Source organism: Peromyscus eremicus, chromosome 14 (assembly GCF_949786415.1).
Source record: "Peromyscus eremicus chromosome 14, PerEre_H2_v1, whole genome shotgun sequence".
NCBI classification, from domain to species: domain Eukaryota; kingdom Metazoa; phylum Chordata; class Mammalia; order Rodentia; family Cricetidae; genus Peromyscus; species Peromyscus eremicus.
Window position 1 is genome coordinate 38109870 of NC_081430.1, and position 14073 is coordinate 38123942.

General features: G+C 41.3%; 1 protein-coding gene across 11 annotated transcripts in view; it reads left to right on the forward strand.

Annotated features, from left to right (window-relative positions):
- The window catches only part of Nrxn3 (neurexin 3), a 1488381-nt gene that overhangs the window by 353244 nt on the left and 1121064 nt on the right, over nucleotides 1-14073 (forward strand). For 9 of the 11 annotated variants that reach the window (XM_059279967.1, XM_059279968.1, XM_059279961.1 and 6 more), the window contains exons 4-5: nucleotides 7133-7434; nucleotides 13218-13379. In XM_059279967.1, the coding sequence (XP_059135950.1) occupies nucleotides 7133-7434; nucleotides 13218-13379 (464 nt within the window). Of the gene's footprint in view, nucleotides 1-7132; nucleotides 7435-13217; nucleotides 13380-14073 lie in introns of those variants that run through there. The other 2 variants (XM_059279971.1, XM_059279972.1) reach the window with 1 other exon arrangement.

A 14073-nucleotide genomic window follows, 5' to 3' on the forward strand; every position in this document is an offset into this window, starting at 1 on the left:
GTGTGCAAAAGTCCATTTATTTCTCTGCTGCATCTTTCCTACGAACGGTCTGAGGATAGGGGGTTGGAAATGGCCCGAGGAGGTCAGATTTCCTGTGTGTTGTCCTTTGTAGTGCAGCTTGCTCATAGTGACATAAATACTACTATATGCTGGTCCCCTCTGTTCCGAAAATACCCGTGGGATAGATGTGGCAAGCAAAGGATTCCGTCATTTTTCTTTGGAGGGGTAGCTCTGCAGTTGGGTCCTTCTTCATGCTTTGGTCTTAAAACATCTAGAACGGAGCATGGGACAGGCACAGACAGAAGTGCAGTCACGTGAGTCTGTTGTCTTCTAACCTACGTGAGGATGTGTTCTTTCTCAGATTTGGTATGTGCGTTTAGGTTTTTGCACAGTAGACATCTGTCTAGCCAGGAATTTTACTTTCTCCTCATTTTGCAAATACAATCCACACACAGCCTAGCAGACCATTTGAGTGTTGCATTGGCTCCCAGCTCTGAAAGGCCCTTAGAGTGGGGTATTCTGGTTTCTATGTTAGCTCTTTAGCATGTTGCATGGAAAGGAAACAGAATCGTCCAAACCGTGACTCGTACTTGGCTGGCTGCTGATTCGCCCGCTTCAGCCCAAGGCGCCTTTCAGAATTGAGTGGATGTGAAGTCTTCTTCCATTTGTGTCCCTCCCCTTCCCCCCAGGGACAGGCAGAATACTTGTAAATTTGTCAACTCTTCTATCCCCACAGCTGTGTTAGCCCTGCTTTGGACTCCTTGCATCATTTGCCTTCCCAAGGCCTTTTCGCACTTGAGGAGCAGTGGTCAGAGTAGCCAAGCGATCTGTGAATTCGCAGCTAGGGAAGCTGTTCTTTCCTACTGTGGGCACAGCGAGGAAGCCTCATATGGCCTCTGCTGTTGGTGGAGTTGGATGAGATGAGACTGCAGACCAGTCTGAGGCCCCAGGCCAGCTCTTTGTCTAGTAGGGAGGGCAGCAACAGCCCATGTGTTTTTGTGCCTCATTAGTTCTGGGTGGGCCAAGCCAGGATGGACAGCCAGGGTTATCTTTGCATCAGTGCAGACTGAAGTACTGTAAGGCTGGATGAGGCCAATTTGAAGGACAAAGGATAGCATGATGTGCACAGTTTCATCTCGGAGGCTCATTATGAGGAAGGTTGGTTTCGCTAGCTGTCTGGAGCACAGCAGGTGTTCTGTGCAGGGCCACTGGTTTTAGCCACTCCAGAGGGGGTTGCATTTTAATAAGCTCTTTCAAGTGTCTGACTTTTTCCACCAGAGAATTTAGAGGGAACTTCAGTCTCCTCCCCTGCTTCCCTGTTTGGATTCCTCCTGCCTGGGTGGTCCTTACCTGTCACGATCACTGATTTTACCCTTTGACAGGTTGAACTTCACTTAGCTGTGGTACCTCACACAGTGGGTGCTCTGCACCTGCCCTGAGAATTAGAGGCACAGTGAGTCTGTGATAGAATAGCAAAAGCAATGGACTGAGAATCAATCCCAGTACTGTGCGCCTTGGAAGCACCATTTCCTACTGTCTTGGCTAATCCATCCAATGTCCCTGCACCTCTACATCCTTACAGTGTCTTTACTTCACCACATTGATATAAACACATCACACTGATCTCACACTGGTCTCATGGGCAGCTGAGAGGATACAAGTAAAGTTAAGAAAGCATTTGGAAATACATTTCACATACAGAAAGCTGTAAACATCTGCTTCCAAAAGTCCCTGAGTTCCTCTTTACCCAGTTCCGACATGCTTCTCATTTGAGTGCCCTCTCCACACTACTATGCAGTTTCCCTTAGCTGTTTCTGCTAGGGACATTTTGCTTCCTTCTATTCTTGTCCAGTAAAATTTAAACTCCACTCCATGAATTATAGAGACCAAGAGACTGAGCCACTCTATCAACCCCTGGGTTCAAATGTGTTTTTATAAAATTTGTGATCTTTTAGTAAAAATTATGCATCTTTCATTCCTATCAGTAAAATATGCAATGGGCCAAACTTGATATGCATGCTTTATGACTCTAGCATTATAGAGGAAGAGGCAGAAGGGTCAGAAGGTCCTTCTATCTTTGGCTGCATTGTGAGTTGGAGGCTATCATGAGCCCATGTGTCAAAACTAAACCAAACACCAAACAATGAATTGTTCAGCAATTTCGTATGACTGTCTGTCTGTCTGTCTGTCTGTCTGTCTCTCTCTCTCTCTGTGTGTGCGTGTGTGTGCGTGTGTGTGTGTGTGTGTGTGTGTGTGTGTGTGTGTGTGTGTGTGTGTGTGTATTTTAATCTACAGACATCATTGAGGTTTTAAGACACCAAGCCACAAAGCCACACTTCTTGTATACCACAGTAAGAAAATATTTCACTGGATATTTTAAGCTGCTTTGGAATTTCTCCGAGAGTTATTATTCTATGAATCACTAGTTGGATGCTTTTTATTTTGGAATTGTGGAGAACAGAATTGAATAAATGCTTGTTAATGCTATGTATATTTCAGTACTTTGATTAGCAAGCTATTTGAAAGACCAGTACTTCATGTACCTTACACGAACTGATTTAAAACCTCTAGCTATACATATCTAGATTCCATCTAGTGTTTAATCAATTGGACACTTACAAATAATGGGTAAATGATTTGCTGTCATAAGGAGCTGAGCTCTGCTTTCACACAGTGACAGTAGCACTTTTATTTTAATACTTACACAATAGATAGTAAACTTTTGCATGATATCATTTAGATGGATCTCAACAGCCCATTAGCTGCGTTGGTGCCTTTTCTCTTGCCAAGCCATATCTCTATGCTAAGCTGCTGTATGCTGTGTTACATAATCCCCTGCATTCATTTTCTCCACCTGTTTAGCTTGAATACATACAAGGTGACTGCATTGTCCTTTCAGACCCCCTTCTCAGTATAAACATCATGTATAGGAAATGAATTTGGGACACCGTTTTCTTTTTTTCCAGTGGAGGGTTTGGAGAATTGAATCAACTCAGAAATGTATTTTGTCACTCTCTGGCTCTGCCCTTCTGATTATGTTGACTGTCAGCCCAATATGGCTTTCAAGGTGATAAGAATATGCTTGAGTCTCAGCTACTGGAACAAATTAAGACAGGTCAGGGTCTCGGGAGAAAAAGAATTTCCACTGCGAGGGTATGCAATAGGATAATCTTCTAAAAGTCCTTCTCTGTCTCCTTCCTAGTCTTTATTTGCTCTGAGAGAGTGGAGTATGCATTGTCAGGTGTCTCCTCTCAAAACTCAGGAAGATTAAATCCCATGAATTAAAACTGAAATAAGTTTGCTAATCTAGAGTATGATTTGGAGAAGACCTCACAGCTGTCTATTGTTTTTAATGGACACCTGCTGGGATGAGAAATGTGGGCAGTTGAGATGATGCCACTCTTGATCACCAGCTCTGGCCTAGGGAAGAGGTAAATGGAACAAATGCACCATTCAATGGATAAATGAGGGAGGCTGTGAACTGCTTCAACAATCTCCATTAGATATTTGCAGTGGAAGACACTTGGCTACATACAATTTTCCTTGGGATATTAGCATAAATAAACACATGATTTGCATAGACATTTTCCTCTCACAATGGTTTTATATCTTATTTATTTATTGTGGTATTCTCTTTTCTGTGGTAATGCCGCCATTTGTTTTCCTTTTTGTGGCTTTCTACATAAAAAGAAAATTTCTTTTTTTAAATATATTGAGAATCCACAGAGGAGAAGGAAACATTTCTTTTGATCAGCATATGTGGTTAACCTTGGGGGAAGGAGAGGGATTGGTTTGTAGCTCACTTTACCTAGTGTCACTTTGGTTTACAAGTCCACAGCTCCATGGAACCACTCACAGACTTAGAGAAGTTGGTTGGAAGCTTGTAGCATATTCTGAAAGTCACAGGAACAGGTAAAGATCAGAGACTCTTCAAGTCCTGGTTACCTCACACTGCGTCATCTTGGGCACTCACTTATTCCTCCACATCAATTCTTCCTTAATAAAATAAAGGCATTAAATCAGACAATCCCTAAAATACCTTACAACTCAAAAATTTATTATTTTGACAGATTCCTTCATCTAATTATACAAAAACTATTCAGCACAGTCTGGCACATTAAGTTACATCCTGATACCTTGCTGTTGTGTGTCCAGGCATTCCCCTTTAAAGCGTCATCCATGATTAATGTAAGCTCTGCATTGCTCTCCTTGCTCACTCATCCTAGTTCAGTGGCTACAACGTGTAACTTAGGTTTTCGGAGAAGATGCCTGTTGGTTTGCCGTGTGGAGTGCCAAGGACCACACAGCAGTTGTTGTGAATCTCCCTTTCTATAGAGAAAGAGCTGAGTTGTGACAAGTGTGTGTGTGTGTGTGTGTGTGTGTGTGTGTGTGTGCGCGCGCGCGCGCGCGCGTGCGATTGTCATCTATTCTAGATCACAGTCATTTCCAGATCTGTTGTTTAGTTGCATTTTAACAAGCATGCATCTCCACAAATGAGAGGAGAGATTATGATAGTAGACAAGGCACTATAGGATTAGATTGAGTATATTTCAAACATACACAGACAGATTCAAGTTTCAGCTTTCTGACTTTTTGAGGCTATTTTTAAGAAAACGCACCAGGCATAAGTACGTGCCAAGCGTTACTTGTTTGCTTATTCCATATATAATATGAATGGGCATATACATATATGAATGGGCATACACGTATATGAATGGCTATGCACATATATGGATGAACATATACATATATGGATGGCACACACACACACACACACACACATATAAAATATGGCTGCACACACACTTATGGATGGAAACATACACACATATACCTGCTACAACTTAGCTATCTATAGGTAAGCAGGTATCTTTGCTTATAACTGTAAGTGTACAAAACTATGCAGGTAGACACACCATTGAGCCTCTGTGCAACATATGGAAGAAACTTCATTTCTTCGTTTTTTTGTAGTTTTAATTCCTGCTTTCAGAGTTTAGTACTATGATGTTATGACTAATTTAGCTTTTTGTAGTGGGCTTTTGTCTCTCAGCATAAGAGTGACTTTTTTTACTTCATTTTATTAGCATGTGATTTGAAAATTTGTTTTATTTTGCTTAAGTAATTTATGTAGAGCTGAGGTAGTTGATAGGAAGCTGAGCTGAGATAAATTTAGCTTTGGCTTGTGTAGCTGAAAGTTTTCCTGTGTCCTGCCTGGCGAATCTCTCTCACCTGCCAGTCCTGCAGCAACTCAGACCCAAGTAAACATACAGAGGGTTATATTATTTATGAACCGTATGGCCATTAGCTCAAGCTTATTACTGAGTAGTTCTTACAGTTAAACTAACCCATAATTCTTATCTATGTTTAGCCACATGGCTTGGTACCTTTTCTCAGTTCTGCCTTCACATCTTTCTTCCTCTGTGTCTGGCTGGTGACCCCTGACTCAACCTGCCTCTTCCCAGAATTCTCCTTGTCTGCTTATCCCGCCTATACTTCCTGCCTGGCTACCAGGCAATCAGTGTTTTATTTATCAACCAATCAAAGCAACACATTCACAGAATACAGAGTAATATCTATAGCAGGCTTGTAAGGTTGATGTAGGTTAGCTAAGGGAAAATAGAATTTCCCCATCCACAGTTTGTAGTTCCCAATCTTTAAATTGAAACTATATATCTAGATGTATCTAATTGCCAATTTTCTTTCATTAATTAAGTTCTTTTAAATAGCAGTTCACTGAGTATGATATGAAATACTACATTCTGAGTTTGCCTATCAAGAGAGTACATAGAAGTTCATATGCTATTTGCCAATATTGTGGATCAAATAAACTACAAATTAATCAATTAGCTGTATGTTTTTTTTTGTTGTTTTTTTGTTGTTTTTTGTTTGTTTGTTTTGTTTTGTTTTTCAAGACAGGGTTTCTCTGTGTAGCTTTGCGCCTTTCCTGGAACTCACTTGGTAGTCCAGGCTGGCCTCGAACTCACAGAGATCCACCTGGCTCTGCCTCCCGAGTGCTGGGATTAAAGGCGTGCGCCACCACCGCCCGGCTCAATTAGCTGTATGTTATTCTCTTAAGTTAAAAAGCATACTTTGTAAGTACCTGGAAGTCCAGGCTGGAGTTTAGAATTTTTGACTCCTTGGGTAATAGTGCTGCAGGGAGACTAGGCACCCCTCTGGTTCTGAGCCCATGAACTTATACTTCCTTAATTCTCTTCCCACATTCAGCTCCGTCTTAAATATAAGGTATCTAGGATTAATGCATATGGATGCTACAGTCTACACCGCAAGCTTTGTTTACTGATGTGTAGACACTAGCACCATCTTTTACTTTCAGAAAACAGTGGGTCCAGAGCAGATGTCTCCTCAAATAGGCTCTGGATTAAGGAATTTCAAGGTGTCAGAAATGTGGTTTTGAAAGACTATCTAGATTGCACTGAAATCCTCCCTTGGCCTTGTTATCCTTGGGGGATATGGCTGTGTCAAGAGCAAGTTCCAATCAGGAAGGGGCATTCTGATATGAAACCTCTTATCTGCCCAGAGCACAAGGCCTCTTTGAGTGCATCTAGGGGTTTGTGTTACTTTCTGGACAAAGCTTATTACCATGTTCCATATTGTACCCTTTCCTTCATCTAACTTATCACCTTCCTAGTCCATTCTTCTGCTTAATAACTCAGCCATGTTCCATGGGGCTCCTGACTTTACCACAGAAACCATAGTTAGCTAGGTTTCTGATGGACAGAAATCAAAGCCAAATCTTTTGGGATAATTGATTTCCAAGCTATTGTTTAATAGAATTTACCAAGAGCTAAGGAGCCCTTTGTTAGAAAGGACAGCTAATTATCTATTTTGAACCAGATCTGTTGCAAGCATTTAAATACCATCCCTGATGCAAAAGCAATGGAAGCCCCACTTGACCATTTTCAATGAATTTTCTCCACAGGTTTTTCCTTCCAGAACATTTAAAGGAAAGGCAGTCCACTCCTTTGAACTGCTTTGTTTGCTTTCTATTGTTGTCTGGACACATAGCTTCTCTGTAGTCAGCTCTCCTGTTTTCCATAGTTAGGTAGGAGCCACCTAGAGTGGATTCTTGCTCGCCAAAGCATGACCACTTTGTCTTTTTCTTTGCCTACAGCTCGAGAGGAGAACGTGGCCACTTTCCGAGGCTCAGAGTATCTGTGCTATGACCTGTCTCAGAACCCCATCCAGAGCAGCAGCGATGAAATCACCCTCTCCTTTAAGACCTGGCAACGCAATGGGCTCATCCTACATACGGGCAAGTCGGCCGACTATGTTAACCTAGCTCTGAAGGATGGTGCGGTCTCCTTGGTCATTAACCTGGGCTCCGGGGCCTTTGAGGCTATTGTGGAGCCCGTGAATGGGAAGTTCAACGACAACGCCTGGCATGATGTCAAAGTGACACGCAATCTCCGGCAGGTAATGGCCGGGGGACAGCGAGCCTGGAAGGGCCATCTTAGGCAGGCACTTTGTGGGGCAGGTGACTGGTGAGGTGTCGAAGGCTAGGGATTTGCATGTAGATTATGTCAAAGTCGAACTTTCTTTAGGTTTTTGCAATTTCACAAGGAAAAAAAATGATTACAGTATTTTTCACCTTATACTTTAATTCCACATTTGTACTTGTTATTTAGAGGAAAAAATAATAGTTGTATAGATAATAAAAGTGATAAGTACTTCCATCCTTATTATTCTGCTTTCCTTTTATCATTTTCTTAATTACATTCAAATCTTATCATAGTGTTGTTAAATTCAATTAGGGACAGCATTTTGTTTCCACAGCTTGATGGATTGTCCTCATTCTTTGAGTATATGTTTTCCTTTTTAATTAAGTTAACCATTGCCATGATGTCATAATAATTTTAATTCACTCCAGGAAAAAAACAACAACGCTTTTTCCTTCTCCTGTTAATTTATCATCCCTCCCCACCTTTGTTTATTTATTTATTTATTTTTCTTCTCCCACTGTTATGTGAACCTCTAGCCTTGGAATTAATTAGCCGGGATCTTTCTGAAATCATGTTTCTCTGTTCCCTGATGCTGTGGTCCTACTTCACTGCCCTTGTCTCTACCTCCGAGACTCTTCAGTGGCCTGGGAGGCCTGGCAAGTGGAAGCACCCAAATAAAAATGTCAACTGTGGAGCAGCTTTCCTGATGCTGTGCGTGCTTGAGAACTCCCATCGCTTGTGGATTCTAAGCAGGCAACTCCGTCAGGTGACACCAGGTCCAGAACGCCTGAGCCAAGCGAAGTTGTTTTCCATTTCATTACTAATAATGATAATAATCAAATCTTATCAGTACACATCAGCCAAAGAAAAGCATTGCCCATCAAAGCCAAGGTCTGTGCTGAGATTGCCTTTTTCATGTTTCTATTTTCAGTTGGTATTTTTCTCTACTTGTAAATTTGTCACACAAACCAGTTGGACAGCATTCATCCTTTATTAATCAGAAAACGGTATGCAAATTTCCAGAAAGTGCTTATCAAATTTTCTTCTGCAATATGATTGATTTAATGCTGTCTCGTGTAAACATGAAAGCATAAGACATGACAGGTGTTTGCATATGTTTTCTGGTTGATAAAAGTATGACTCCTAAGAAATGCTAAACAAATGGCATAAGCTGGCACACACTGGAAACATATTATAGTCAAAACACTCATCTGCACATTTAAGTATATCAAGGAAGCCAACTGATTGGAAGATCCCATTCTGTTTATAGTAAAGTTGTCAAGTTACCCAAGACTTAGAGTCCCCAACATTTTCACCACATAGGAATTCAAATTTTATGAGTCATTATTCTGTGATTTCCCTTCAAGGTCAAATAACTCTAATATGTAAGTGCTTCTGTTCATCACCTCCATTCATTGCTACCCAGAGGAACTTCTTAACAATCAAGAGACTCCCACATCAAATTTCCATTTGCAAACATGGACAGACTCAATGTATCTGGCCTGTGAACTCTAGACCTTTTGCCAGTTTTGATTGGCATGTCCAAAATTATGTCCTTGGAGCCTTAGTCATCTGAGAGGAAACTTTATGTTCTGGGTAGCATTATCAGGTCAGAAGTCTCATCAAGTTGCTTCTCTTGCTCCCACCCCACATACATCCTCCTTATTCAGGAACCACTCTGACTTGCTCACAAAACTCTCACTATTGTTTCTACTAAAAACACTTTTCCAGAGTTATCAGGCCCCAGTTAATCCCTTTAAACTAAGCAGATAAATTAAATGATAATTCAAATTTATTGTTATGATGTTTCAGTCAGGAGCATTGTGAAAAAAATTTACCCTCTAGAGTTTCTAATATATTCCAAGTTTGAAGGTCCAGTTCCTCTCTGTGCCCTTGGATACATCACTTCACCTTCCCCCATCACAGTGTGCGTTTGCAAACTCTGATTACAATGCTCCTGAGCCTTGTGTGGTGGCTAAATATGCAAAGTGCCTTCTGTTCCAGAAGGATTATGAGCTCATCCATGGTCTGGGTGCTAGATTTGCTGTGACGTGCAAATGATTTACAAGCTGAGCATTCAGTCTCAGAGGTGACTATTTCTGCCTGCTGCCAAGGATGCAGGAAAATGGAGTTTCCTTTCCTAATTAAAGCTATTGAGTTCTTGGGATTTTGAGTATTTCTTAGCTGAAAGAATCTTGATCTCATGTAAAAAAATATGTGTATCATTTAAACTCATTGAAATCCAGATTCAGAGAGAGAGAGAGAGTTGATTTTTTACAAATAAAGTCCATTCAATATTGTATAATCTAAGATTATTATTTTACCCATTGAAATATTTATAGCATCCTTTTTGAGTTCCCTAGAATACATTAGAAAAATGGGAAGCCTCTGTGTATTTCAAATAAACTGTAAATGGCTTCATAAATATTTGATAACAAGCTGATGGCAACCCATCTACTTTTTTTGGCAAAATCTAATGGCTTTGGTGGGAAAGATTTATCTGAGAAAAATTGGCCTGGGGTTTCAGCAGAGTATCCCTTACCAAGGAGGGCAGAACTACTGCTTTCTTTTTCCATGGCCCCCAATATGTGGTTCTGTCCTTATGCCAACTCACAGCCAAGCCCAGATAGGAGCTTCAGATTGAAAGGCTTCAGTGTGGACTGCCTGTGTTTGTTTCAAATTATAGTTGGGATTAGGAACCAAAACTGTGTGTGTGTGTGTTGTGTGTGTGTGTGTGTGTGTGTGTGTGTGTGTGCGTGCATGCGCGTGCGTGCGCTTATTGCACAGAGAGAAGGATATTATCCTTTATCTTACTAGAACCCAAAGTTAAGTCTATCACGTAACTTGCTTTTACATCTGGGTGCCTCTTTTGGTAAAGCATGTACACAAAAGAGATGGCAGGTCTTCCAGCCTTCCAGACTCCCAGCACGAAGCAGGTTGTCAGTTTAGAATTTGAAAATTAGTAGCAAAGAGGAGATTATTGTAGTGAGGTCTTTTCTAATCATGTTTAATCTGCCATTCTTCCTGATATCCATTCACAAAATTGCTTAAAGGCTTAAAACCCAATGTTCCAGAGGAATAGTGGGAGAGATTTCTCCCCAGCCATTCTGGCAAAGTAAAGAAATTAATAACTTTATTGGGTAATAAATAATCAGGTTTTTTTTGGTGTATCATTATGACACAAAGATTATAAACCATAAGGAAAAGAAATCTGAGAATGTTCCCGTTGGCTCACAGATCTGCAGACAGCAATGGGGTCATAGACAGTTTGCAGAGACTTAACGTATGCAGTGTAATCAAGGCTTGCTGTCTGAGGCTCTGAGTGCTAGCATTAGGTTCTTTGCAGGATGGCCCATGTACATAGTTAGATTCAGACATGAAAACAAATACTAACATATCATTAATATTTAGTTATCTGTTTGTCTACATATGGACTTGTATATTGGGTGGTGGTGGGTGAGTCTTTTCTTTCAGTACAAGGGAATGTGTGTGCATTTGTTAGAGGGTGGGAAGGGATCACTGACGGCATTCATTCAGAAGAGCCCTCCGAAGTAAGTATGATACTAATTCTAAGCAGTGAGGTTTTGGTCTGAATGGTAGCTGGAGGGGACAGGCAGTTGCCATGACTGGTGACTGAGTCCCCAAGCAAGAGTTTCCATAGAGTCCTGGTCTCATTGTCTTTCCCCACTCTTTCTGTGTTGGGTGCCTTTTTTTTGTTGTTTTTTCTTTTTGAGAGACTAACACAAGATCATTCATGCGATGTGTCATTTTACTAACCGACTAATGTACTAACACCCTAACGACTCATCTTTGTTTTTAGTTTTTTTAATTAACAATCGTTCTGTTCACAATTTTTAATTTCCTTTCTTCCCCCTTCTCCGCAAAGCACTCAGGCATCGGACACGCTATGGTAAACAAACTACATTGTCTGGTAGATATCATTCTTATTGTCTTTTTTTGGGTTTGCCGTGTGTTGCCCCCTCCCCCAACCCCCTTTTGTCCTCTTTAGACTCACTTCTTCTTTCCTTTCAATTTTTTTTTGTTCTTAAATTAAATGCAAGCCTTTTTCCTTAAAAAGAAAAATAGAAGGAAATGTAGCTGTCCTGAAAATAGTGTTTATTCAAGTTTGATGGGGACAGTCCCTTTTCTCCAGTTTTCTTTTGTTTGGCTGTCCCCTCCCCAAAAGTTATTTTTTAAGAAAGTTTCCTCAATTAGTTCTATTTTTATTTACCTATTTTGCAACCTCCAAATTACAGTCCAGGGACAACAGAGATTTGTACTGAGGACTTCCTTCTACCTCTGTCTTCTTCTCCTTTCTCTTCCTGTTCTGTCTGTCTCCTTCCCTATGCCTTAGCCCCCTCTCTGTCCCCTTTATGTGGCTGTGGCTGCATATGATGATACGATGATCCACAGATGATCTGAGGAGGAAAGTACGCTGCTTCCTGTAATCTTCCTCTCCCTTCTTTGACCTCACTCCTCACTGTGGCCAACGGGAGGGCCACCAATTGTGTTCTTCATCCACACTGCATGGCATGGTCCTGTCTCGTGGAAAACACATCAGCATCAGAACCTGTCCCCTACTTACCTCTATGTTACTAACAACTGGCAACCAACCATCAACCCAGTTCCACACTCGTCTCTCCCCATCTTCATCTTCCTTTCATCCTTCACATATTTGGGGGTTGGGTTTGGACTTTTTCTTTTCTTTTTTTTCCTTTTTTTTAGTGAGGGAGGTGGCAGGCAGGGGAAGTGTTACCCTTTAGTTTTAAGTATTTTGTCCCCCCTCACACTTTCCATTTTGTTTTCCTTCGGTTTGTTTAATGCATGCATGCGTGGTGTGGATTTTGATTCTGTTATTTCATCCTTTCCCAAAGAACTACTCCCCCCCCCCCCGCCTCTCTCTCATCTTCATATGATTTCTGCATGGGTGTGTCAGTGTATGGTGTGTGCATGCTCTGAGGCTCCTTATTTCCTCTCTGCCCTCTGCTTATGGATGGTGGGTGTATAGGTGCCAATCCTCCTGGTTGGCATTATTATTATTTTGGTTTTCATTGCCTCATCGTTAATTTCTTTTTGTTAAAGTTGCTTTTTAAGTTTGGGTCATTTCTTCTGTTGGTGGTGGTGGTAGTTAAGGGGTGGGGGTGTTGGGGTTGGTCCTATCCCTGGGATGGTCCACAGCATGTATCCTTCTGGACATGTGAGGACAGAGACCCTCCTCCTTCCCTACCCTGAATGCATGTTTGTTAGTGTGGTGTGAACCATAAAAGAAACAAACAAAAAAGAAAAGAAAAAAGGGGGAAAAAAAAAACCACTAACAACCAAAGACCAACCCCTAACATATACCATTGTCGAATGTCTCCTTTAATGTTTCTCATTACCACCATAAATAACAATCATAAGAAAAAAAAACAATCATTTTTAGCAGTGAACTGAGACAAGTGATATCGTGTAAGGGTGGTTCCATTTTCTAGCCTGACTCAATATGAAGTATGTAGTGGGTGGAACAAGGTTCTCAGCTTAGCTGTTCTAACACATTGTCCCATTAGCCACCAGGGAAGACTGTAGGCTTGGGACATAGGAAGGCAGACCAGAAAATGGAACTTGGCTGCACATACCAAAGTCAAGCCAAAATAGAAAGAATACCTCACCAAAGATCTTAATGGAGGTCAAACCACATGTAGGGGAAGCCATTGAGTTTTAATAGGATTGTAAGGTCATTGCTGGGATTTTTTTTTTGTCCCTATGTCCTACTACCAGGTGACAATCTCTGTGGATGGTATCCTTACCACAACGGGCTACACTCAAGAGGACTACACCATGTTGGGCTCAGATGACTTCTTCTATGTTGGTGGAAGCCCCAGCACCGCTGACTTGCCAGGATCACCTGTGAGCAACAACTTCATGGGCTGCCTTAAGGAGGTAATGTTGATATACTTCCATTGAACAGAGGGCTGGGGTGGGAGGCGGTAATGGTGGTAGGACTGCTTGAGAATAGAAAGAAATCTCTAGACCAATGACTGCAAAGATCATCTTTGAGTGCAATGAGATGTTGTAGAAGACAAGACTTTGAACTTTAAAATAAAGGTCCCGTCCTTTGGTCCAAGATAAAGATTGTCGAGTGACCTTGGGTTGGCTGCTTAACTATTCTATGGCTCAGTTTCCTCCTCTAACTAATGAAGATGCCTATCATTGCTCAGATAGCTGTGCAATGTGAACGAACTATTCACTGTAGATGAAATCACAAGCACACATATGAAGTTTGATTTTGTGTTCTTCATTCAGCAAGTAGGGAAGCTACAGTTAGAGATCACACAGTGCATGTGTCTCATCTGAAATATAGCATGTGTATGATTTTATCTTTATTAAATGTGGCAGTCCCCAAACCTGATTTCTCGTGTGTCAAAATAAAGGCAAGCATTTCAGCATGTAACATTCATGCTCAGAAAAATGGGCTTGCTTTCCTCTCTTTGTTTTCCTTTCCTGAAAGCTAGTCACTCTAGCAGTGAGAGAGCAGCAGGGCTTGCCGTTCCTCATTTATTACCCTTGTAGCTGATGCATTGAGACCTCTGTCTGAGAGCAGAGGAGCTTCAGTCGAGTGTAAGTTCAACCTCTA